General features: G+C 36.3%; 3 protein-coding genes across 3 annotated transcripts in view; 1 reads left to right on the plus strand and 2 right to left on the minus strand.

The window, feature by feature from the left end:
* Positions 1 to 1,113: 1,113 nt before the first annotated feature.
* On the minus strand, positions 1,114 to 12,183 carry LOC307173582 (uncharacterized protein). Its single transcript, XM_079896800.1, has 7 exons — positions 12,031 to 12,183; positions 8,351 to 8,407; positions 8,004 to 8,144; positions 7,864 to 7,910; positions 7,675 to 7,736; positions 2,985 to 3,111; positions 1,114 to 2,658 (listed from the first exon to the last, which is right to left on the minus strand). The coding sequence occupies exons 1-7, from the start codon at positions 12,107 to 12,109 to the stop codon at positions 1,963 to 1,965; spliced, it is 1,209 nt and encodes a 402-aa protein (XP_079752926.1). The 5' UTR covers positions 12,110 to 12,183; the 3' UTR covers positions 1,114 to 1,962.
* A 1,097-nt stretch (positions 12,184 to 13,280) lies between these two features.
* Positions 13,281 to 24,301, minus strand: ccdc157 (coiled-coil domain containing 157). The gene is made up of 9 exons (XM_079897953.1): positions 23,919 to 24,301; positions 23,154 to 23,316; positions 22,537 to 22,983; positions 21,873 to 22,077; positions 21,727 to 21,804; positions 19,383 to 19,555; positions 19,043 to 19,219; positions 18,796 to 18,958; positions 13,281 to 13,960 (listed from the first exon to the last, which is right to left on the minus strand). Exons 1-9 carry the CDS (start codon positions 24,164 to 24,166, stop codon positions 13,608 to 13,610), a joined length of 2,007 nt encoding a protein of 668 aa, XP_079754079.1. The 5' UTR covers positions 24,167 to 24,301; the 3' UTR covers positions 13,281 to 13,607.
* Positions 24,302 to 24,326: 25 nt separating this feature from the next.
* Positions 24,327 to 26,094, plus strand: part of sf3a1 (splicing factor 3a, subunit 1) — a 12,039-nt gene continuing 10,271 nt past the window's right edge. The window contains exons 1-2 of the mRNA XM_079897952.1: positions 24,327 to 24,389; positions 24,512 to 24,601. Of these exons, the coding sequence (XP_079754078.1) occupies positions 24,554 to 24,601 (48 nt within the window). The 5' untranslated portion in view covers positions 24,327 to 24,389; positions 24,512 to 24,553. The remainder of the gene's footprint in view (positions 24,390 to 24,511; positions 24,602 to 26,094) is intronic.

Below are 26,094 nucleotides of genomic sequence, written 5' to 3' on the forward strand. Positions count from 1 at the left end.
TAGGTGGCAAAAATTATAGAAGTTTAAAAATAATCAACTGTAAAAACTTTAACATCAGGAATGACAGATATGTATATCCGACAGGAATGGATTATTAGATTAAGCAGAACTTGTAAGAAGTCACATGGGAATATTTTTTCCAATTACTAGTTTGACCTTGATGACCTCGGCTTTACTAGGTGTGTAGATGGATAACTGGAGCGTTTGCTTTAGCTGTGTTTGCCGAATGCTACATGAATGATTCAGCTTGACAACCAGGATCTACCCAGACTCCATAATATGACACCCATCATGCTTAGCTGCACGTGAGATTCCCAACAATACCACAGAACAAAACACTGGGGTTAAATTTCTCTTACATGTTGAGTTTGTCAGTCCTATAATCACAATACAGTAATATGTACAGTGTGTACCTTGAGTTTAACACAGGAAACAGTGACAGAAAACATTGTGCGTGCAGTTGATTCAATATTACACACAACACTGATAGACTGATGGATCTCTGTAGTGAAAAGATAATGTTTCACTCGAGCCTGGTGGTTACCATGACAACATACTGAGGTCTTTGTCAGTAAACATTCACGTCTATTCAGTTGCCAAGGTTGAAATTATGGGCAACACTTAAATACATACTAATAAATACTAATTTCGTAAAATTAGTTAACAATAAATTAACTAAGAACGAGCAATGTATTTTTTTACATTAACTTTCAAAAATGTTAACGTTCATGTTAGTATACAGTGCATTAACTAACAGATAGAACTTTTGATCTTAAAAATGTATTAGTTAAGCTTGAGATTAACATTAACTACGAATAATAAATGCTGTAGAATCATTGTTTAATTGTCATGTTAGTTGTAATCTTTTTTGAAGTAATATCCTGTATGCATGTTGCCAAGTCAATAGAGGGATGATTGATTAAATAATTAATATAGTAAATACATAATTAGTAAATGCAATTCATACGTAATGAATTGAATTCATCTCTTCTGTGATGAACATGTTTTAACATGCATTAATTGAAGTGAAAATAACTTTAAGCAATTTTTTGAGAAACACTGTTGGTATTTGAAATCAACCCAAACGAACACAAAATGCACAAACACACAATGCAAGAGTAAATGTCTCTTTATCATAGATGAAACGAAGCAAAATAATGCTTCCTGAAAAATAATGCTTCCCGAAAAATAAAGCAAAGATGACAAATGAATGACGAACAAAAAGTGAAAATACAGTACACGAGTATATATAAGCAAGAGCTTGTTGTTATTCAACAGCAGCACACAATAAAAACCCATGTTACTCTGCATCCGTTTTCAGGCTGTCCCGCTTTAGGTCTTTTCTAATATTAAAGGTGGGGTATGTGATTCTCTATTTTGTCCATTTTTTCAAAATCACTTGAAATCCTATTCCTAACCCACTTACAGCCACTGAGTTAGAAGCACTGAAATGAAAATTAAGCAATTTAATCATCTGTGGAACGGGCAGGACTCGAAAAACTCCAGCCAATCATTTCCAAGACCACCTAGAATCATTGGACAGTAAGTTAGTCAATCAAACGGTCGTACCATACCCCCCTCCCACACCCTCCACATGAATGGGTGGAGTCAGGGCCAGCGTTGGAGGAAAGAAGGTAAGACCATTTGAGTGTTGAATGTATTTTCAAAATCTGCCGGCCGTTTTGCAAATCCCATAACCTACCTTTAAGCTGTTACCTGATCATAACCCTTCTTTTTCCAGTGATATTTCTCTGACCTTTTCTCTTTTGCAATGTCTCTCAGCCATCTCTCTTTCTAGTCTTTCTTCAAATCTCCCTCTTGCTCCGTCTCTCTCCTCCCCCATCATGAGGGGACACGCCCCCTACTGCTGACTGGATACAAGTGTGTTGTGGTGTTTGGTCCAATCCACTTTCAACAGCGTTTTTTTAGAAATCACTTACTGCACCTTTAATGGACAAGGCTTCATGACACACAACATTTCAACTTAGAAAAAAAGGATTTTGCCACATTCTTTGCTTCTTCCACTGCTTCTATTTGGACACGCCGAGGCTCATCATCCACACAGACTACGGTCATTCTCTCAGCTCTCAGCAAACGCTCCTCTAGCTGCTGACTGTCACAGTATCCCTCTCTCTTAAAGTTGACAATGGAGTGCAGCAGTGTATCATTTAACACCACTCTCTGCTCTGTTCCATTGAGCTGTTTGATGGTTACATTGGCCTTGGCTCGGTTTTGAACGCTTTCACACCTGCAGCTTTTTCTGCACTCCTTGCATTTAATATGAAACAGTTTTGAATTCGAGAGAGAGAGCGTGGCACTGCATGAACAAAAATATTCAAAGTTCAGTAATGCTTCAGTGACCAGCCCTGAGATGATTGTCTCTTCAGGCTCCTGTAAATTGTCTTCTAAAGGAGTAAATGGCTCCAGCGTTGTGAGTTCGGTTGAACTGAGTACATTTCCTTCGCCAAAGTCACAGATGGAAAGACTTTTAAATATATACCACTGATTGAGGGTTACAGTAAATCTATCTGCTAAACTCAAGTGAACTTTTGCAGTGTTATCATACAGCGTGTGATGAGAATATTGCATCCCTTCTTCATCAGGTAGGATGTTGTTGATTGCAGGCTGATTCTCAAAGATCTTTCCAATAACAGTAACCTAACAATGAAATGATATTATTTAGACTTCAAAGAAAAGAAAATCAGCATATAAGAATGATTTCTGAAGGATTGTGTGACACTGAAGACTGGAGTAATGATGTTGAAAATTCAGCTTTGCCATCACAGGAATAAATGACATTTTTAAATATATTATATTAGTTATTTTAAATTGTTTTTCCTGTATTTTTTATCAAATAAATGCAGCCTTGCCAAGCACAAGATACCTCTTTAAAAAACTTAAAAAAAATCTTAGTACTCCAAACTGTTGTAGTGGGCAAAAAGCCAAATGATAAGAAATAAAAAAATGGTACTTAATTTACTGACCTCTCGTAAGTAATTTGTGTTCTTTTTCACCTCTGCAAGAGTTAATGTCGGCTGCTCCTGACAAGTTTTGTAGGACAAGCGTCTCTGATGATGTAAGCGCTGAGAGCTTTTACATTTTTGAAGAACCCTACATGAAAAGGTTCAAAGATTGGAATTTATTATTATTATTTTTTAAATACAGGCTTTGCTCATTATTATTGTAGTTCAAATGTATTGATTGATTGTACATAGATTGTACAAACTATGACACTTTTATTGGGCTTTTATTCACTTATAAGCACGTGAATAAAAGGTTTGTTTTCAAGTGTCAAAGCAAGTAATGCAAGCACTTTACTGTAATGCATTACTTTACTGTAGTAACTAGCTGGTTGTCCTGCATCCTCAATAAACATATCTATAAATAGTCCAAAATGCAGCTGCTTGAGTTCTTACTAGGTCAAGAAAATATGATCATATAACGCCAATTTTATTATTTCTACACTGGTTACCTATTAGGTTCCATATCAATTACAAAGTATTACTACTGATGGTTTAGCTCCTGTGTATTTAACTGATATTCTATCACCTTACAATCCATCACGCTCTTTAAGGTCACAAAACTCTGGGCTTCTGGTAGTACCTAGGATATCTAAGTCCACTAAAGGAGGGAGAGCGTTTTCACATTTGGCTCCTAAACTCTGGAACAGCCTTCCTGATAATGTCCGGGGCTCAGACTCAATCTTGAAGTTTAAATCAAGATTAAAGACGCATCTCTTTAGCCTAGCATTCACATGATGCATTTCATAACCTTATACAGTTATATCAGATCAAATACACATGATTATATTAGCCTAATGCTATGAACAGCAGCGTCGCTAATTATTTTCTATTTGCTTCTCTGTTTTATCTCGGGATGCCCATCCTGAGGTAACTAGAGAGTATGTCAGCTCCAGTTTGGATCCAACCTATTATAAAGACTTCAGATGAAGCAAGCTCTGAATCAACATGCACCAATGCTAAAAAAAAAAATTCTATGCAAGTATGGTTATGCACCTCTGCACTGATCAATGTTTATAGTGAATAAAAGTCTAAATTAAACATTAATCCCCTAAGCCCTGAGGGCATTTTTAGAGTTTGTTTTTTTCTGAGTGACACACACAAAACTAAAGACTCAAAACTCCAAACCTATAGCAAGGAGAGTCAAAAGGTAGGTATCGTTTGACAGAACACTTTTCAAAATTTTTGAAAATATACATTACATTACATTTAGAAATTCTCATGCTGAGAAACTGCTGATAAAAGACTATATATATATATAAATCCTTCTTATTTGACATGGAATAACTCAGGAAGAAAATAATTATTATTAATAATAAATAATAATAGGATGAATTGTTATTTTTGGTGAAGTCCCTCAACATGTGAGCTGCATCTGGATAAAATTTTGTGGTGCATAAAGTTATCTAAAGCTACAGCATTTGGAACCAAGATAGCCTTTTTGTTCAGTCCTTGACGCCCCCTAATGGGCATTTTTAAAATTGTTCCTTCATGAGGAATATCTTGTGACCACCGCAATAGATTATGTCCATTTCAGGCTCATTTTAATTGTAATAATATGCTCTAAAAAATAATGTGCCATTTCCAACTATCTGTGAATGTTTCATGGGCTGTATGATGTTTTTGACACATTGCAGTACATATTACAAAAAAGTATTTTATAGCTTATGATAAAAAGAAATTCTATTTATCAGCAAATAACTCAGCACTACTTAGGAGTTAATCAAATCAGAATTTACACATTCATTGTAAAGTTCAGACTCTAAGCTTTCAAATGACACCTATTTTGTGTTAATCAAGCCAGTAATTTTGAAAAATAAGATTATGAATATTTTCATAGTCGCGGGCGGTACACTTCGGTTTAGAGGCACTCATTAAAGGGGTAGTTCACTTTCAAATGAAAATTAGCCCATGATTTATTCACCCTCAAGCCATCCTAGGTGTATATGACATTCTTCTTTCAGACGAATAAAATCTGAGTTATATTAAAAAATATCCTGGCTCTTCCAAGTTTTATAATGGCAGTGGATTGCAACCAACATATTTAAGCTCAAAAACATACATCCATCCGATGCCCGAAAACGATGCCCCTAATGCTCAACATACGAAACTTATGATATTAGAAGTAGCGTAGTGCGTCATGGCGTAGCGTAAATATCAGCAGTACGTCGCATTACTCACGTAAGTTGCGCTTTACACTTTAGTGGAATCTTTACTTTACTTTATAAAGTTTTAAATATTAATATTTTTCTTACACAAACTCATCATTTTGCTTCAGAAGGCCTTTATTAACCCCCTGGAGCCATTTGGATTTTGTTTATGATGGATGGATGCACGTTTTTGGGCTTCAATCTGTTGGTTGCAATCCACTGCCATTATAAAACTTAGAAGAGCCAGCATTTATTTTTTAATATAACTCCGATTGTATTCGTCTGAAAGAAGAAAGTCATATACACCTAGGATGGCTTGAGAGTGAGTAAATCATGGTCTAATTTTCATTTGAAAGTGAACTACTCTTTTAAAGTGGTTTGAAAACAAGCAAGGACGGTTCAGGGGACATTGGAAAACACATTGCATCCTGGAAAGATGAGAAACATGTTTTTTTTAGCCAAGTATACATCACTTCGTGAGGAATATCTTGTGATCAACGCAATGGATGTTGTGTTTGGGGCTTTTTGTAATCGTGAGAATCTGCTGTCAATAAAGATGTTCCATTTTCCACAATTGCATGTTTCATGGAGTTATGAGCAAAAGAGCGTCATCGGTATACAAGGCTCTATGTGTGCCTTTGCGGGTTCGTGTGTGTCAACTTCATGAGGAATATCTTTAGATCTGAGAGATAAATTGTCTTTTTAATTGTTTGAGTTTACTGTAAATATTGTTGTGCCATTTTCTACGATCTATGCATGCTTCATGCATTTATAAGCTAAAACGTAAGGCGAGTGCTTCATCAGTATATGTACTTTGCTACGTGCGTCTGTGGGATTTTTTTTGGATGTATGTTTCATGAAGACACAAGTGAAAAGGCCAAGTCAAAGCTACCTTGCTTGGCTACGTGCGTCTGTGGGATTTTTTTTGTGTTAGAACTCCATGAGGAATATCTTTAGTTCTGAGTGATGGATTATATTGAGTTTGGACTCATTTTAAATAGTGGACTCTGCTGTAAATAATGATGATGCCCCATACGAGTGAAATTCAGCATCCGTATATGATTTACGTATGGGTCTTGAGGGGCTTCATGTACAAAAACTTGCTCAAGTTTAGTAAAAAGCCTGAAACAATTATGCTTCTTATATTGAGACCTTTCAAATGACATATGACACACGGCAATCTGAGCTGTATGATGTATTTGACATATTGCAGTACGTAGTACAAAAAAGTATTTCATAAATTATGGGGAAAAAAAAATTCTATTTATCAGCAAATATCTCAGTACTACTTAGGAGTTGATCAAATTGGATACATTAAAAAGCTGAGATTCTAAGCTAGATACCTATTTTGTGTTGTTCCATTCAGTGGTTGCTCAGTAATTTGATTATGATTTTTTTACGCGGGTGGGGGGGTATACTGCCGGCAGTACACTTCGGGTTTAAGGGGTTGAATCATGTAAAGCAATTATGTTTCTTCAGAAGACTTTATTTAAACAAATTCATGGATTTATTTTACGATCTCTTTATGAACGTTTTGAATGGTCAGAGTTTTGGGTGAACAGACTTTTAATGGAAGGACTTTCAAATTTCATTTACATTTTTTTGAGTTTTTGAATGACATGAGAGTGAGTAACTCATTTAACATTTAAAAGGACTAATTATAATATATTCATACATTTACAAGCATTACAGTCTCTGAACAAATGATGCGTCAGTTTAACAGAATGAATAAAGGCATAGTTTTTTGTCAATTGTTCTTTGAATTGTCAGTCTACATCCTTGTCTTCTGTGTATCAGAATAATCCATCGTGTCATTGCGTTCATGATCAGACGTACGGCTCCAAATAAGTGTCCTTATTTGCACATATATTTATTTCATTTGAAGAAGACGTGTGCATACGCGGATCATGTTTAGAGCACTAGAGTAACTATATGAAATATGTCCATTAAAAACGAATCGCCTTAAGCCAAGGAATCAGAAAATAATTTTGTTTCTAGCCCTTACGGTTCGAGTTACAAGCTTAAACATGAGTGCAACTTTGGACAGTTGGTGGCCTAGAGGGACAGTTAGAGATTCCACATTTGCTGTGGTGACAGTTCAGACTGTCCTCCATCAGTTTGCCAAATTTCATAGCTTTTTACCATATGGTTCTATGGGCCATAGACTCAAGAGCAGAAGAAACGGAAGAAGAATGATAAGAACGCCAACAGATACAATAGGTGTCTACGCATCTTCAGTGCTTGGCCCCTAATTAACATATATCAACCTATCCCAATATAGTGGCCGATAAATATCGTGCATCCCTAATAGGAATAATTGTAAGAGTAAAAATGTTGACACTTCAGGATACACTTTTACTCTGAGTGGCTTTAGTTAATACATATACGGCCCCAGATCTGCATGAATTCCAGTATCAGTAATATTCCATTCTTTTAACAAGACATTTTTACATGAACTGACACTAACACCTGAAAATGTAATTTTTTTTTTTCAAGTTACTTACTGTTCAGTGTTGTGTGAAGGAAGATTTTTATATTCATCATTTGTCCCCCCATCTGAGTGATCCTAATGCAGAGAGAAAGCAATACAGGGAGTTATATTTATGCCACTATTATTTTCAAATGCAATTTCTTGAGGTGAAGTTTCAAATATGTATTATTAACAATAAAAATCTTTAAGATATTTCACTTACCTCAGCCACAGGATAATCATCAGAGGGATTCTGCAAGACCATTGTAACTAAAGAGGCATAGTATTATTTTCACTAGATGAAATATTATATACATCATGTATGTTTTACAAATCAAAGCTGGTAAAAAAAAAAAAACTTACAGTTTTGATTTATAGTTAAGTTTCCTTTCACACTTGTCTGGCTAATTGTTGGAGCACTGACTGGACTTCCATGATCCGCTGAAGCAGTGACATTCAGACGTGAAGGAGTATGAGCTAAAATTGTCCTTACATGGTCCCTTGCTGAGAGAAATTAGAAACAAAAACAGAAATGACCCGTCAAAAACTGATGGTTAACACTATGATAATGCTGTAGACTTGACCCATGATTGAGTTTTATGTTAAATGAATTCTCTATAAGTTGAAAACTGACTAAATTAACAATCCACTGTAAATCCAACCCTCCCAAATGACACCTATTCAGCTTACAGTTTTGCAGTGTTTCTTACCAGACTTATTTTGCACTGGACTTGGGCAAGGGGGTGTGTTTTCTGAATCCGGGTCCGCTTCAACAGGAGAGATAAAACAAAGAGAGGATGGAGACTTTATAAACAGCTCAAAATGTTAAGAATATGAATTCAATGAGATATTTAATATGCAGTATGCACACATTTCAGTTTTGGAAGCGAAAAAGGTTTATAGTCAATAGTATAGCAATGCATAAAGCACCGCTCACACAGAAGTCACTTGCGAACTAGCAAGCAACAAGCAGCTTTCTGTTGGTTAATGCAGCAATTTTGTAAATTAAATTCCAGATCACATGGATTCCCAGTGAATGACTGGATTTCACCTCCAGTTTTGCACAGCAATTGTAAATGTGACCGCACCTTGATTAGCCTTTAATCGGCATCTAGGAAACTCGCAATACTCCTTTGCTTCAGGAACATAAGTGCTATTAAGGGACCGTTCGGTATTTATGGAAGGGGCCACCGGAGGAAAATAGGGGAGGGTCATGTCTTTTTATTCTTTGTTGAGGGGAGGGTCATCCAACTTTTTTTAGTCTAGGGGGAGGGTCACCCAACTTTTATATTCATTAAAACAGCAACATTTCAAGGGTGGCTTGTTTGGTGCTATTTTTTTCCATTTAGCTCCATGTTGATCTCGCGTTATCAGCCCCCCTTCGATATCAGATGGGTCTGACCCAACAAAAATCCAGTTTGGCGCTGTTTGACAGTGTGCGCTTCAGTTCGCGCTTAGAAAAAGTGCATCATGTCAGAACAGAATGCCAAAGAAATGTTTACCCGGCAAAGCTTTAAAGCACGAGCAAATAATGAACTTTTGTTAAGTGCACAGTGTCCTGTGAGTGTAACTCTACCGCTGCATTAACATGTGATGTGAACGTAGCCTACGTCGAGTTTAACAGTATTGGGACTGAGGCGCCAGAACTGCAGCTGATAGAATGTGCGCTGTAGGGCGATACTGCATATTTTAGTTTCCATTCTTATTTTGTTTCCACGATGTGTAAGATGTAGGGCTACCACCAGCCGCGGCGCTACCATTGGGCCCGGGTGGGCATTTAGGTCCGGGCCCACCCATTTTCTATAGCTTATGGTTTTGTACGTTTCTTCATTCGGATCTATTTGCGATGATCGATCCAAATTCTAAACAAACAGTTTACATGCTTTGTCCTTGTTACATTATTCATTAAGATAATAATTAATAAATGCACGCATAATTATCAGTGAACTTGATAAATGTTGGAGATATGTTTTACATGCATGCACAAACAAATGCCTTTCAACTTGTGTGTGCAAAATTCAGAATAAAATGAATGTGCAGCAATTTGTACAAATACAGAGTCTGTAGGCCTACTGTGTTGTTACCATTAAATACGCTCATTTAGTTTCATTTTTGTTAAAATATAATAATGTTATTTTTTCATCTATGTTGATTATGAAAAGTGAACCGCACACACGAGTATACGCAATATCGAGAGACATGGAGCGGGTCAGACATGATTTTGACCACTTAATTAAGTTTTGTTTTGCAGAAAACGATTTTTTAAGTGAATTTCGTTTTGTATAAATTGTATCTTAATTTTAATATTTTTTTTTTTATCAACCAATTGCCAAATACCAAATATAGCAGACAACACAATCATATAGAGGCGCCCGCGTGGTCACTTGCACTGCTCGTAAACAGGAGCGCATCTCATCCTAACTTAACGAAACTCAGCATATGCCTCACATAGCCTACATGAAATATATCTTAAGAAAGCTTGAAATGTCTTTTTAACCATTTAAAACGAAAAGAAATAGGCTACTCTCTGGTTATGTAATGATGTGCATTTCTCTCTATAGGCGTGTTCACTACTACGGAGATGGCGATCGTCAACTTCATCTTTACAGCTGTTGTTGCTGTTAATAAACTAAAAATAATAGGCTTATAATTTTATTAAACAATACATTAAATGAATTTTTTATTGTATTAAAAAAGCAACAAAAAAAATCCTGTTTAATATTGTGTGTGTGTGTGTCGAAATAATTTGTCCGCAGCTGCTCAAAAAAAAAAAAAAAAAAAAAAAAACCGGTCAAAAACCCCACTGTCAGTGTTTTGTAAGGAACAGGCAAATATGTTCAATATAGCAGGAGACATTTTAATTGTTTACTAATAAAACAGTTATTTTTTATGTCAGTGTCGGCTAGACAGATGAAGTTGACGACTCGCGATCTTCGCAGCGCTACCACATCTTTAAATCACTATTAGTAGGCTATTATTTAAGTTAACATAAAATACATAGACCTACACCACAAAAACTAGTTGAGGATAAATTCGTTAAAATTGGGCGATTCCAGTGAATGGACGTGACATTTGCAGTCAAAACTTAAAATAAAAATTCTCAGAAAATGCATTTATTTGAAACGTCTGAAAGGAGTCAAGACATTAGAAAAATATCAGTCTACACATGCGTTTTATATTTAATATGAGGGAAATACACATGTGACGTGACACAAAAAAATCTTTAACTTTTAGGTGGCAAAATATTTTTTAGTAATTCTATAAATTACACTGTGCAAACCAGGATATATATACCCACCGGATGAATAAAGATCGGCCTCCACAGAAAATTAAATTTTATATTATTTTTATTTTATTTTTCGTGTTTGCATTTATGTAAAAACGGACGTGATCAGTTCTCCATTACGCACGGACATGACTGCTCTGAAGCGACTTTAAAAATTGCACAGAGACCTCAAACAGAAAGTACAAAGCCTTTCTTTAAAGTGAATTTCGTTTTTTTATTAATTTTATCTTAATTTTAATCAATGTTTTATCTGGATTTAATAAATAAGAAGTAGTCTAAATATAGTAGAAAATAGATAATCATGACACGGAGGCGCGGGCGAGTGAACTGGACTCTTGTCTCATAAATGAACCGAAACTCAGCGTAAGGTATGCTACTTGCCTCATAGACCTGAGAAATATATAGAAAGCTTGAAATGTCTACTTTTAAACATGCAGAACAATTCAAAACGAAGGAAAACAGACTGCTTTCTCCTTATGAAATCTCTCTGGCGCGTTCTGAGAAGATCGCGACGCATCGTCAACTTCATCTTTGCAGTCGACACAGAAAACACTTGTTTATTAAAAACAATTAAAATGTCTAGCAATATATGACATATTAATAATCATTACTTTTGCCGGTTCTTTGTGACAGCTTTTAGATGCTTTATTCGCAGCGCCACCCACATGTTGAACGAGTCACACCGCATCAGCACCGAAAACATGATTTTTTTTCAAATCTAAAATAAAAAATCGTGATACGAACCGAATCGTAGGTTTGGTCTATCGTTACAGCCAGATGAGAAAGCAAGAGTTTATGGTTTAAAAAACAAACAAACAATGGCTATCTGAACATCTTTGCCAAGCGCAAACCAGTACAGAACAATAAATTATCGGGGAGGTCATGCCTTTTTTCACAATCATTTTGGAGGGTCATAGAAAAAATTATTGCTGGCGAAGGGAGGGTCATGTCTTTTTTGACAACAGATCTCAAAACTCCTCCGGTGGCCCCTTAAATAAATAACGAACAGTCCCTAACAGATAACTATTCAAGATTAACGTGGGATGGCAGCTAGTCTTTGTGCTGTTTTAGTGTTTAAATAGGTAATACCTAAATTGAACTTACCTTTGGACCTTTTATGCATACGTCTGCTTGTTGCTGATGATTGTTTGGTTTTAGATCTTTTAACAGAATTTCTCTTCATTTTAATCTGATGGACTTTGACTTCAGATCCTCCTCAAAGAGACTGCTGCCTTTATGAGTGAGGAGAAGCGAGTCTACATAGCCTACTCAGCAGACCTGATAGGACCAAGAAAATATAACAAAACCCATAATTAATAAATTAAGCAAAATGTGTGTGTATATATATATATATATATATATATATATATATATATATATATATATATATATATATATATATATATATAATGTCGTAATGATGTCAGCAAGGAGAAAGAAAATCCACTATGATGTTGTGTATGCAAATCTCTGGCTATTTAAAAATTACAAATTAGATTATACCTTAAAACTAAAACAATGTGTAATTCTCAACTGATAGCAAACTGGGCCATTTAAATATGCCTGTACATGGTGATGCAATATTTTGTGCAGATACATGTTACACAAGTTAAACAGTTAGTTACAGAAACAAGAAAGTAATTAATTAGCCAGGTAGTATAGTGCTCTTTTGTCGTTGCTGCTATGTGTAGAAAATGGATTCTTTAAAATAACTTTCTTTGAAGTAGGCCTACTCTGTGATAATCATTTTAGAAAATCAAGGGCACGTAGGATACAGTATAGCACAAAGTCCGTGCATATTCAAACATGAAAAAAAAAAAGACTTGCGGGAAAAAATGTAAGCAAACTAGTCAAGTTTTACAACATTTGTAGAAGATCACATAGCCTACATTCTAATAAAACAGCCTATGTTTGTTCATTGTGCTAGAAAATGCTACGATCACGTTTCGCGCAGAATCCACATTGGGCGGAAATTTTATATACAGTTAAAAGAGTATAAACTAAAGTCAATTATTAAATCAATACGAAACAAAAGAGCTTTAAAACAGAGAAACTCACACTTCTGCTGTTGCACACACGCGCTTCCTCCATCCAAAAGCCTCATTTATGCATGTTAACGGCTTCATTCACGTCTGGCTGGTTACAATTTTTTTTTTTTTTTAATACCTCCAATGTCTTCCTATTTTGCATGTCTTATAAATCGACCAACATAATGACCATAATGGCCTACTTAGATTTACACTTTAAAATACCATCCATCCCCTCCCTCCTCTTATCTACATTACTGTTAAGATTAAAATAGAGAAAAAGCGCGCGAGCCATTCAAACACAGTAATGACGCAAGACGAACAGGAGGATTTTTACTTTCGTTTTTATCAATATTCACCTTTTAGTAGTACGGCGGTGACCATCATGTGTTTTTGTTTTAAGAAAATATACACATATGAGCAGGAGGGCTTTACTAGGAAAGGAATCAATTTATCAATTTACTTGAACAATTTTCAGGTTCCTTTTTTTGCAGAGGGAAGTGTGTGCAGGGAACATTCACTGTTGCTTGTTGTTCAATGTGCAAAATTCGTAAAATGCCAAATGTCCATTGTAATTTCAACGTCATACAAACGAACAACACAAAAGTCACATAAATATCCCAGTCTCCAGACCAGTCTGTCTATTAAATGACATCACTTCCTCCTGCGACGTGTGCCTGCAGACCGGATGCGAGCAGCCTGACGAATGTTCTTGTATCTTTCCTCCACATCTTGATGGAGAGAGAGGCAGAGAGTCTGATGATGAAGAATGGATGAAGGAGAGGTGGGAGAGGAGGTGCTAAAGCTCTCCAAGGGTCCCATCACTGCAGCTTCTCTGCTCCTGTCCATCTCTACTATCCCAGAGTCTGAAGATCTTTGTTTTTCCTCTCTGTCCTTCAGCCTGTCTAGACTGTTGCTCAGGGAGGCGTTCTCCTGCTGCAGAACCCTGATCCTCACTGAGTTTGCCTTCAGCTGCTGCTCCATATCACACATCACATCACCTGTAGCTGTGGCACACACAGAGAACCGGCTGTAAGTGGCAGGTAGGGGTGGGAATCACACAAAATTTAACAACAGATGTTTTTAGACTTTCAAATGAGGTTTTACAGTCTTTGAAGAGAGGAAACTTAAATCTGATCTAATAATTGGCCTTAATTATGTGTGGTAAATATGTGGTAACATATTTCATTCATTCTTTATTTTTATAAAATACTTCTGACAAACATGCACATGCACCTCCACAGGCCTAAACATAACACAAGTTGTAAGCTATATGTGTTTAATTCACTGGAAAAGAAAAGAAAAACTACAAAAGTGTTGCAAAGTCCATTCACGAATCAGACTACATTTACTGATTTGATTCACTAAAAATAGTCGACTCACTGGAGTCTTTCTTTGGGAAATTAGGGCACAATGGTCATGCTTCGATCATTCACATGGTTCATGATTCACTAAAGAAATGGCTCATAAGAGTTCTTCTTTTCTTTCTGAATATTCTGTTTTGTGCCATAGATTCAGTAGCGCTGCAGTAGCACACACTTTTTCACCATTGGTTCTGGAATTTGTCCCATTTTTGCCCATAGGTATTTTGAAAGAAAACTCTTAGTTAAAAAGTTATAAGCCATGAACCAAAGTCACAACCTTACAAAAAGTAAGTAAGAAGATTGTGTAATTAATGGCTTTGACTATTTTGATTATAGCTGTTCACACACACACACACACACACACACACACACACACACACACACACACACACACACACACACACACACAGGTTTCCATGGGGAATTCCCATAGATGTAATGATTTTTATGATGATTCCCCTACACCAACCCTAACCCTAAACTTACCCCTCACAGAAAACTGTCTGCATTTCTAGATTTTCAAAACACTTCATTTTATAAGCTGCTTTCCTCATGAGGACCAAAACAAGTGTCCCAATAAAGTCAAAATTTTCTGGAATTACTATCCTTGTGGGGACACTTGGTTCCCATAACATTGGGAATACCAGGTACACACACACACACACACACACAAATATTGATAACGTAGGGAGACAAATTGTTACATCATTTGCAGTGTATGGGAGTGAGCGGTTCTATTGGCACAATGTACTTGTTGCATTTGTATTGATTAATGAAAATTTCTTTCTTTAAAGGTAATAAGCTTTCATTAAAAAGAATTCCCTATGGAGAAAATCGCTGAAATTTTTACTTCCAGGAACCCGTTAAACTTGATTGCAGGAAAATGGACTTACGAATGTCATTCCGTTATTTAAAAAAAGGGGAATTGTCTACTTGCACTATTGGCAAAGGCTATTTTCACTTGCTCTGTTGACCACACTGATCACTATGGAATGATATTCCGGACATTTTTCAAAAGGAATTGCAAATTGAATTTGCAATTGCGTTTTCAAATTGTGGACGCATAAAATGTGACATAATCCAAACGCAAATGCAAATCGCGCATTACCGTTTGCATTTTCGTTTCAGCGAACGCACAGTGACTGCCAAATTTAAAATGGAAATGCAAAGTCCGTTTGCAACTGTGTTTCCCATATCTAACGAGTCTTGACCATGTCATATTTAAATAGCAATTTCAATGACCACGTCTGCTTTTTCACTTTCTCAGCGTCGCGTATGTAGCCAGCCAAAACTCAAATGAAATCGCAATTCCCTTAGCATTTCCATTTCCGATGCCTTACACGGAAACCTGTCAATCAGCGTCAAGGGTGGGATTATGCTATGGGGCGTGTTCGTGTTGGGACGTGACGTCACTCATAGTCGACGGTTAAGAGGTGATGCCCTGAACAGACAGACGCCGATTTATTTTAAACAATGGAGGTAGTGGAGGACCTTATGATGCTCGCGCAGCAAGTTGATGACAGTACATCCTCTACAGATGTAGGTAATGTAACAAAAGTCTCAAAATTCCATGACACTGAAATAAAGATTTGGTTTTGGTTTAGTTTAAATTGAATATTTCTTAAACCCTCATGTTGTCTATGGTTCTGTTTGGATCTCATTTGATATTTTCCCCCCATTCAAAAAAACATATCCCTTATCTCAGTGTCATGGAATTTTGTGACTTTTGTTACATTATTTGTCTAAACACACAAAAAAACCTGGGTTTGATTTAATTGGTCTGAAAGTAGCCTATCATTTTGTTTTTGTCCATTTGACAGTTGAGATTAATTTTAAGATTAAATCCCACATAAATCTAAACAAATTGACTACACCATGAATGTAAAGTGTAAACACTCATTTTAGGTCCGGACTCCGGGCCCATCCGTTTCTATATGGTTTTGTACGTTTCTTCATTCGGATCTATTTGCGATCCATTCCATTCTAAAAAATGCAGTTTACATGCTTCGTCCTTGTTACATTATTCATTAAGATAATAATTAATAACGCATAATTATCAGTGAATTTGATAAATGTTGCAGATATGTTTTACTATGCATGCAAACAAATGCCTTTCAACTTAAGCGTGCAAAATTCAGAATAAAATGAATGTGCAGCAATTTGTACAAATAGGGAGTCTGTATACTACGTGTTGTAGCCATTAAATAAGCTCATTTAGTTTCATACTTGTTAAAATATTATAATGTTATTTTTTCATCTGTATGTTGATTATGAAGAGTGAACCGCACGAGTAAGATAGGATGCGCAATATATAAGAGATGTGGGTAAGACATGATTTTGACCACTTTTTGTTTTGTAGAAAGCCTTTTTAAGTGAATTTCGTTTTGTATAAATTGTATCTTAATTTTAATAATTTTTTTATCAACCAAAAATTGTTTTATTGCCTGGATTTAATAAATTAAAAAGGAAATATAGCAGACAATAAAATCATGGAGGCGCCCGCGCGGTCATTGCATTGCTCAGGAGCGCATCTCATCCTAACTTAACGAAACTCAACGTATGCCTCACAGACATGAAATATATCTTAAGAAAGCCCAAAATGTCTTTTTAACAATTTAAAACGAAAAGAAAAAGGCTACTCTCTGATTATGTAAATCCATGATGTGCATTTCTCTCTATAGGCGTGTTCACTATGACGATAGTCAACTTAATCTTTACAGCTGTTGTTGCTGTTAATAAACTAAAAAAATAATAGGCCTATAATTGTATTAAACATTAAATTAAATTGTAATTGTATTAAAAAAGCTGCAAACAAAAAATCCGGTTTAATTTTTAAACCTATGCTAACTACGCATTAAATTCAGGTGGGCTAGTTAATAGTCGCTGTCCTCAGTGCCGCATCCAGTTTTTTGGAGGCCCACCTACAATCAAAACCCTGCGCCGTTAGTGACACACACACACACACACACACACACACACACACACAGGTTTAACTGCAACAGACAGCATTTTTATTGAATTTCGCAAATTGAGAACACTTATTTGAAGGGGTGAGACCTAGCACCGACACTCATCTCTTATGGTATGTCCAGTAAAGGACGTCCAGGTTCTTTAGTTGTCCTGTCCTTCACAAAAAGCCTATTAGCTAACGTTACTTCACTGAGGTTGGCGAAGACAACATTACTGATGTTGCTGTTGGTCAAGGCCACGAAAACATTTAACTTATCCAAAATGAAATGGCTTCTGAGTAAGAGGACATGTACTGTCATCAACTTGCTGCGCGAGCATCATAAGGTCCTCCACTACCTCCATTGTTTAAAATAAATCGGCGTCTGTCTGTTCAGGGCATCACCTCTTAACCGTCGACTATGAGTGACGTCACGTCCCAACACGAACACGCCCCATAGCATAATCCCACCCTTGACGCTGATTGACAGGTTTCCGTGTAAGGCATCGAAAATGGAAATGCTAAGGGAATTGCGATTTCATTTGAGTTTTGGCTGGCTACATACGCGACGCTGAGAAAGTGAAAAAGCAGACGTGGTCATTGAAATTGCTATTTAAATATGACATGGTCAAGACTCGTTAGATATGGGAAACACAGTTGCAAACGGACTTTGCATTTCCATTTTAAATTTGGCAGTCACTGTGCGTTCGCTGAAACGAAAATGCAAACGGTAATGCGCGATTTGCATTTGCGTTTGGATTATGTCACATTTTATGCGTCCACAATTTGAAAACGCAATTGCAAATACAATTTGCAATTCCTTTTGAAAAATGTCCGGAATATCATTCCATAGATCACGCTCTGTTCAGATATTTGACCTTTAGTACAAATAGCATAGTACTTGTATTTACACTTTGTGTAAGTAGCATCTAGCATTATTTGCTAACATGCTATTTTTGCTATTAATACTATTAAAAATGCTATTAATAATTCTATTCTTTGGATAAAAGCGTCTGCTAAATAATTGAATGTAAATATATCTACCACTACTTGCTCTCACTGTAAATAGCACCTACATTTTTACACTGAGTATAAATATCCACTGCCTTCTGAATAAATTCTGGTCCGGAATAAGAAATTGCTTCCTAACTTAAAGTCACCACAAAATCAAAATGGATAATTCTTTTTTTTCATGGAATATTGAAATATTGTATTTATTATAAATGATTAGCGTACATCATTATTTTTTAATTCATGTGCCCATGTAATCTTTAATCAAAATAACTTCCCTTCCACCTGCAGTGACATCTCTTCTCTTCTCTGATGATGTGTTTACCGCCATGAGGTCGGGACAACCTGTCAATCGAAGCAACAGCAAACCACAACGATCCAATCAAGTCCTGTCCTACATTTTTTCTTGTTCGAGAAGCCGTTTCACTCGGATATATGTCACAATAGGGAAGAAAAGACTGTATTGCAACTTGTGTTTCATGCCAACTTTTAGAGGCAGGAGTGGACAGAGTTCACTCACTCTGTGGCGCTGCGTGTGGATTCAGCTCAGGAAAGGCCACCAGTATCCGCTCTCTCTGAGCAGCTTCTTCCAGCATCTCCTTCAGACGAGACGTACTCTCCTCCAGTTCTGTGATCTGTGTCTGCTGCCTTTGTTTCTCAATACACAGTGAACTACACCGGGACTGCAGAGAAAGAAACTCACAGGTTTAATTGGTGTGACCTAATGTAGTCAGGCTGATTCAGTATTTCAGACTTTAGATGTTTACCTGCTGCTGTGTGAGTTGCTCCTGAAGTGTGTCTTTTTCTTGTACGATCTCTGCGAGTTTGTTGGCAAGATCAGCTTTTTCATCCTCACATTCTTCCAGACTGTTATGTAGATCCTCAGTCTGCTGAACCAGCACATCCAGATGCTTCCGCAGAGCTGTCTGCTTCACCTGAAGAGCCTGTGCACAAAATAACCATGTTTCATGATCGAATTAGATGAAACCAAGTCCAGCTCAACACTGTTTTCCTCATTAAATATCATGTTATGGAAGTAACATTGTTAAAGTTGTTCTTGTTGATTTTAATATTATGATATTTATCACAGTGATCACACTGACTCACCTCATGCTGGCGTTGCACACTGTGGTTTTTGGTGCTTTCTTTGTCTAAAAGTGTCTGTGTACTTCTGAGCTCCTTCTCCAGGTTTGTCCTGCTCTCCTCCACCTCTTTTAACATGGTCTCTAGTGAATTATGCAGATGATGAACTTGCTCTTTCAGTTCAGCCCTCTCACATTCTATAGAAAAAAAGTAACTCATTCCTTATATCATCCCAAAATAAATCTTGTAGGATTCTGGGTTTTTCAAACTGGGGTTGAGGGACCCCCAGGGGCCACAAAGTATATACCTCATAACAATTTAGAGAAAATTCTACAATAATACAATATTCTACAAAAGTATGTATTAGGGCTGTCAAGAACAAGATATTAAAACTGTTTAATGACATATTTTTAACACATTTATAGAATTAGATGTTTTACTATTTTTGAGATTAATCACAATTAGACCAAATCTGCCTTTTCTTTGTAAAAATTATATGTATTTGCTATAGGTCATATATCCTTCATTATGACATGCATATTTTCAATAACAGTTTGTATTAAGTTCCTCCTTGCTCACTGGGTTGTAAGGCACTATATGTGTAAAGCTGCTTTTACATATTTATTTTTAAATAGTGCAAATCATTTGAATTAAATTAAGAATGTTCTTCTTTAGATTTATACATCTAACATCACTTTAATAGTTGCATATTTTTTCAGTAATTTAATGATGATATAAAAGCCAATTATTAATGCTGAAAATGCACATTTACCAGCCACTTTATTAGGCACACCTTGCTAGTATCGGGTTGGACCCAGTTTTGCCTTCAGAACTGCCTTATTTCTTCATGGCACAGATTCAACAAAGTGCTGGTGGTTCCTCAGAGATTTTAGTCCATATTGACATGATAACATCACACAGTTGCTGCAGATTTGTCGGCTGCACATTCATGATGCAAATCTCCTGTTCCAGCACATCCCAAAGGTGCTCTATTGGACTGAGATCTGGTGACTGGAGGCCGTTTGAGTTTAGTGAACTCATTGTTATGTTCAAGAAACCAGTTTGAAATGATTTGAGCATTGTCATTATCCTGCTGGAAGTAGGCATCAGAAGATGGTACACTGTGGTCATAAAGGGATGGACATGGTCAGCAACAATTCTCAGGTTGCCTGTGGCCTTTAAATGATGCTCAATTGGTACTAAGAGGCCCAAAGTGTGCTGAGAAAATATCCCCCACAACATTACTCCATCAGCATCCTTAACTGTTGAAACAAGGCAGATGGATCCACGCTTTCATGTTGTTTACACTAAATTCTGACCCTACCATCTGAATGTTGCAGCAGAAATCGCGATCTTCTGTTGTCCAATTTTGGTGAGCCCTTGCAAATTGTAGCTTCAGTTTCAGGAGTGTCACCCGCTGCTATAGCACATCTGCCTCAAGGGTTGACGTGTTGTGCGTTCAGAGATTCTCTTCTGCAGACCTCGGTTGTAACAAGTGGTTATTTGAGTTGCTGTTGTCTTTTTATCAACTCAAACCAGTCTGGCCATTCTCCTCTGACCTCTGGCATCAACAAGGCATTTTTGCCCACAGAACTGCCGCTCACTGGATACTTTCTTTTTTTTGGACTGTTCTCTGTAAACCCTAGAGATGGTTGTCTGTAAATATTCCAGTAAATCAGCACTTTCTGAAATACTCCACCAACAACAGTGCCACGTTCAAAGTCATTTAAATCAGCTTTCCTGCTCATTCTGATGCTCAGTTAGAACTTAGACTGAACACGTAATGTGCAAGTGCATGACGTCACCGTTTTTACAATTTCAAATTTTTGTCGTTTACACTGAGACGATAGCGGACTTTGAAACCCATTTTCAAAAGTTATTTTTTTCAGGCCCCCAAAACGCTGCAGTTGTGTAAATGAACGGCCAAAATGCATAACAAGTTTTCAGTTTTTAGTTGAAAGCGTTGTTGTGTAAACAGCCCCTGAATGCTTTGAATTGCTACCATGTGATTGCTAATTACATATTTGCGTTGTACCTAATAAAGTGGCCGGTGACTGTATATATATATATATATATATATATATATATATATATATATATATATATATATATATATATATATATATATTGCATTTTAAGAAGGCGGTCCTTAACATCAAAAACTTTGAAAACCCCTGTCCTGTATTATTCCATATTTACATATAGTTATGAGAAACATAAATCATTGTAATGATCATTTTGAACAGCTCAAAAATAAAGGGGGAAAAAAAGAAAAGATTTTTAAGGATTTTATTACAGTCCCATTTTTGTGGACAGTAGTGGTAGTAGAAACAGCAGGCCAGAAGTTTTATAATGATGTCCTGCTTACCAAGACTTTGTTTTGTTTCTGTCTGCAAATTCAGCTCTGCTGTGAGTTCAGAATTTTTGTCCTCTAATAGCGTCACACCTGTGAAAGAAAATGATTGTTAACATGAAGTTTCAGATGTGAGTTAAGGGTCTTAAAAAACCTCTCACCTCTCTTTAACTCCTCCTTTAACCTCCTTTCTGCTTCCTCTCCCTTGACCTTCACCTCCTGCATTCTTCTCTCACACTCCTCCTCCATCTTCCTCCTCTCCTCCTTCTCTCTTCTGACTGTCTCTGATAGCTGTTTTCTCAGCTTCTCTCGCTCCATCTCTGTCTCTTTCAGCTTCTTTTTCAGTGGCTCAAAAGTTTCTCTCACCTCCAATTGAAAAAGAAAAGTTATAAAAACCAAATGAGGAAATACACTACCGGTCAAAAATTTGGAATTATTCGGATTTTTCACTTGAAATAATAATAATAATTGAGCACCAAATCAGCATATTAGAATGATTTCTGAAGGATCATGTGACACTGAAGACTGGAGTAATGATGCAGAAGATTCAGAATTTACCATCACAGGAATAAATTACATTTTAATATATATATTTAAAAAGAAAACAGTTTAAACTCTTTTAAATTATAATAATATTTAACAATATTACTGTGTTTGGTCAAATAAATACAGTCTAGGTGAGCATAAAACTAAGGCTTCTTTCAAAAACAAAAACAAACAAAAACTATTGTAATATTCCAAACCTTTGATTGGAGTGTAATCAGGATTAAATGACAAAAGTGTGAATAGCCACAACAAACCCAACAAAACCACTCGGACCCTCACCTCCAGAACATGTTTCCCCACACGGCTCATATCCTTACGCTGCTCACTTGCCCATTGGGAGATGTCACATGCAGACAGGCGGCCCAGCTGCTGTGTTTCCTCCACAGCTTCCAGGAAGCCCTGCATGGAGCAAGGCAAACCCAGAGACTGGCACAGAGACACTAGAGCATCACTGCTCTCCTTCATCACCGCCTGAACACAAGCACAGGCCTCACAGGGCACCAGGGACGACTCTACTGTCTGACAGCTCACAGTGTGAGCGGACCGAGACACACAGGCGGACGCTCTTCTGTGGTGGGAAGAGGAATCTGGGGTACTTGAGGTGGTTTTATGGGTACTTGCAATGGATGTGCTCTGTGTTTTGTGCGTATTAATATTAGGAGTGTTTGCTGCTGTTCTGGTAGTGAATGAACTCAGCTGAGATGGAGGTTGCTGTTCACTGGTGCTCTGAAAGAAGAGACCTTTAGTAAATCTTTTAGGTTGCAAATTAACTGATTGCTTTCAGTGAAATACAATTGATTACACAGTTTAATGATTTAGGTTATAAGCAAGGATCATTGTTGATAGGTCTTCTCCGAGTTTTGTGTGTGTTTTGTCTTTATCAAGAGGTTTCTTACCTGTTGTGTTTGTGGATTGCTGAGCTGAAGAAGGTTGTTCCAGAAGCGTTTCACCACGGGACCGATGGAAACAGAGGATTCATTCTGACCAGATGATAAAGCTCTCGGATTCTCAAGCAACAGCTCTGTATGAACATTGAAACTCTGGAGAAGAAGCATTAATCTGGGACAAACACACAAATGCACATAATGATTAAAAAAAAAAAAATTTGTTTCCCACAAAAATATTAAGCAGCTGCACCAAATCAGCTTATAGCCTAAGAATGATTTCTGAAGGAACATGTCAAGTCATCTTCATTTATATAGCGCTTTTAACAATGTAGATTGTTTCAAAGCAGCTTTACAGAGATAAGCGTATAATGTAAGGTAACAGAGATTGTTTTGGCTTTATAGCAGAGTTAAGTTATTTTCAATCTAAAGTTAGTTAGAACATGTCACTGAAGGAGTAATGGCTGCCATCACATGACTAAATAATGTAATTCTATGCTAAATATATTAACAGAAAACAGTTTACAGTAGAAAAATTCACAGTGTTACTGTTTTTACTGTATTTGATCAAATAAATGTAGCTTAGGTCAGCATAAGAAACTTAAACAAATCTTTAAACTAAGTATTATATAGTATTTCATAATTATTTATTAAATATTAAAAAGTTATAATGCAAAAATTAATGTGTTATATATATATATATATATATATATATATATATATATATATATATATATATATATATATAAACTACATAATTAACAACAAGTTGACTACCTGTCCATCAGCAACTCTAGCAGGACTATGTGGGAGTGCTGACTGAATTCCTCCTCACCATCCACATAATCATATTCTTCTAAAAGACTGACCAAATCCAGATTACATGACAGTTTATCGGGAAACTTCCATGAAGGGAAACGGACAGGTCCAGTCTTAGAAAAAACATCCAGCACTGCTCCCTGTAAATCAATAAGATCTCTCCGAAGACTGTCGATACAGTCCTGACGGCCCAACAGATGAGTCATTGTTTAACAGGCCGAAATATGCGTTTTTTTTCTTTAATCGTTTTAGTTTTGTAGCAAGAACATGTGCATTAGCTCTATATACACACACACCAGGTTTCCATGGTCGCATGTAGGCGGAATCATTTCACTTGAACTACATTTCCCATAAACACCATTGGCCTTGCTACCGGAAGTAGTCGTTCATTTGTCGTCTTCTGTTGTGTGGCGTTTGGCGCAACCAGAGGTTAGTGAAGTTGTATGAAAGTGTACATAGAAATTATAGTACTTAAGTAATTTTAAGCGCTGTACGTTGATTTTGTCAAACAAATCACTATTAGACTGACAATAACTGTTTATGATTCTCAGCATACTTGATTCGTCCAGAGAAGAGCCTGTAGTGTCGCAGTCATGCCGCCTGGGCCTGTGCAGATCATGCAGCCGGAGCTAAATAACAAGGTATGAACCTATGATTTATTTATTTTAGAGACAGTACAGAGTAGATCCATTTTATTTATGTTCACTTACTGACATAGTTGACTTCATAAACATACAAAAATGTTAATCGACCATAATATTGCATGTTTTATACATTATGGCTGCTTCCGAAATAGCATACTAACTTACCTTGAGTAGGTACTTACCGTAGTAGCCTAATTCACGACCGATATATATATATATATATATATATATATACACACACACATATATATACATACATATATATATATATATATATATATATATATATACACACACACATATATATACATATATATATATATATATATATGGGCCATTCTACAGAATTGGTGCAAAGTCAGAGTTGGAAACATCTTGAAATTTTTTTGTTTTTTCCCACAAATTTTGCATGTATGCAAATTGTATAATATCCAAGGTACGCTTTTCTAGTAATTGTGCAGTTAATTCTCATATTGTATTTTCAGAAAATGCTGGAATATTTTCCTTCTCCCCAAATTTGTCACTACCGAAACACAATATTAAATCATTTATTAAGAAGGCTTATAATGACCTATTAAGATTTTGTTTACATCTACCTTATAAATATATATTTTTTCTATTTAAAAAAAATATTTTTACTGGTTAAATCAATAAAGATTATAATTTTAATAATATTTTAAGTGTGATTTATGGGATTTGTTGTATTTTGAACCCAATCTTTCTTTGTAGAAGGCATAAAGTTTATCGTACTGATTTCAAAGTTAAGGATTCATTAGTTTGAATATGCATTGAACCAAACACTATCATAACATCTTAGTTGATAATTCAATATACTGTATTTTTGACAAAACATCCCATGTTACGGTAGTGACTGCACATTTTTGGTAGTGACAGTAATGTTTTGGTAGTGACCACAATACTTTGTTAGCCATGGCTGAATCAGACTGTCCACATTTTATGTTAATATAAATAAATAACTATGATGCACATATGCAGTCAGTACATATAGCAGACACACATCTGACAGTAAATATCTTATAAGAACACCTAGAGCTATTCTATATTTTGGGTCTTGAGGTGCAAGTGAGAAGAGGTATGCTCATAGATTTTTCTTCCCAAAAAAACAACAACTTACAATGTAGACTCAGACCCACTTTGTTTTATTTTCACATTTTCAACATTTTGTTTATGAGTCATTCAGATAAATCTCCAGAACCACTGAACTCTCTGTGTGTGTGTGTGTGTGTGTGTGTGTGTGTGTGTGTGTGTGTGTGTGTGTGTGTGTGTGTACATAAAACATTAATTTCAGAATAATTTTCCTCATTCAGATAAATCTCCAGAACCACTGAACTGTGTGTGTGTGTGTGTGTGTGTGTGTGTGTGTGTGTGTGTGTGTGTGTACTGGTGTCTGATCACCCTCACTGGATGTGCTAGGTGGTGTGGAAGCCCTGCAAAATGTCTCCATCTCTTTTTGTCTTTTCACCATCATC

Source organism: Squalius cephalus, assembly GCF_949319135.1.
Source record: "Squalius cephalus genome assembly, chromosome: 16".
Taxonomy (NCBI): Eukaryota; Metazoa; Chordata; class Actinopteri; order Cypriniformes; family Leuciscidae; genus Squalius; species Squalius cephalus.

Excerpts from the sequence above, each read along its gene's own strand:
- LOC307173582 (XM_079896800.1), bottom strand. The coding sequence starts at position 12,109 with ATGAAGAGAAATTCTGTTAAAAGATCTAAAACCAAACAATCATCAGCA. Across the intron at positions 8,145-8,350 it reads TCCAGTGCAAAATAAGTCTG|CAAGGGACCATGTAAGGACA; the intron begins GTAAGAAACACT and ends AATTTCTCTCAG. Across the intron at positions 7,737-7,863 it reads ATGATTATCCTGTGGCTGAG|GATCACTCAGATGGGGGGAC; the intron begins GTAAGTGAAATA and ends TCTCTGCATTAG.
- ccdc157 (XM_079897953.1), bottom strand. The coding sequence starts at position 24,166 with ATGACTCATCTGTTGGGCCGTCAGGACTGTATCGACAGTCTTCGGAGA. Across the intron at positions 22,984-23,153 it reads GCAATCCACAAACACAACAG|AGCACCAGTGAACAGCAACC; the intron begins GTAAGAAACCTC and ends CTCTTCTTTCAG. Across the intron at positions 22,078-22,536 it reads TGGGGAAACATGTTCTGGAG|GTGAGAGAAACTTTTGAGCC; the intron begins GTGAGGGTCCGA and ends TTTCAATTGGAG.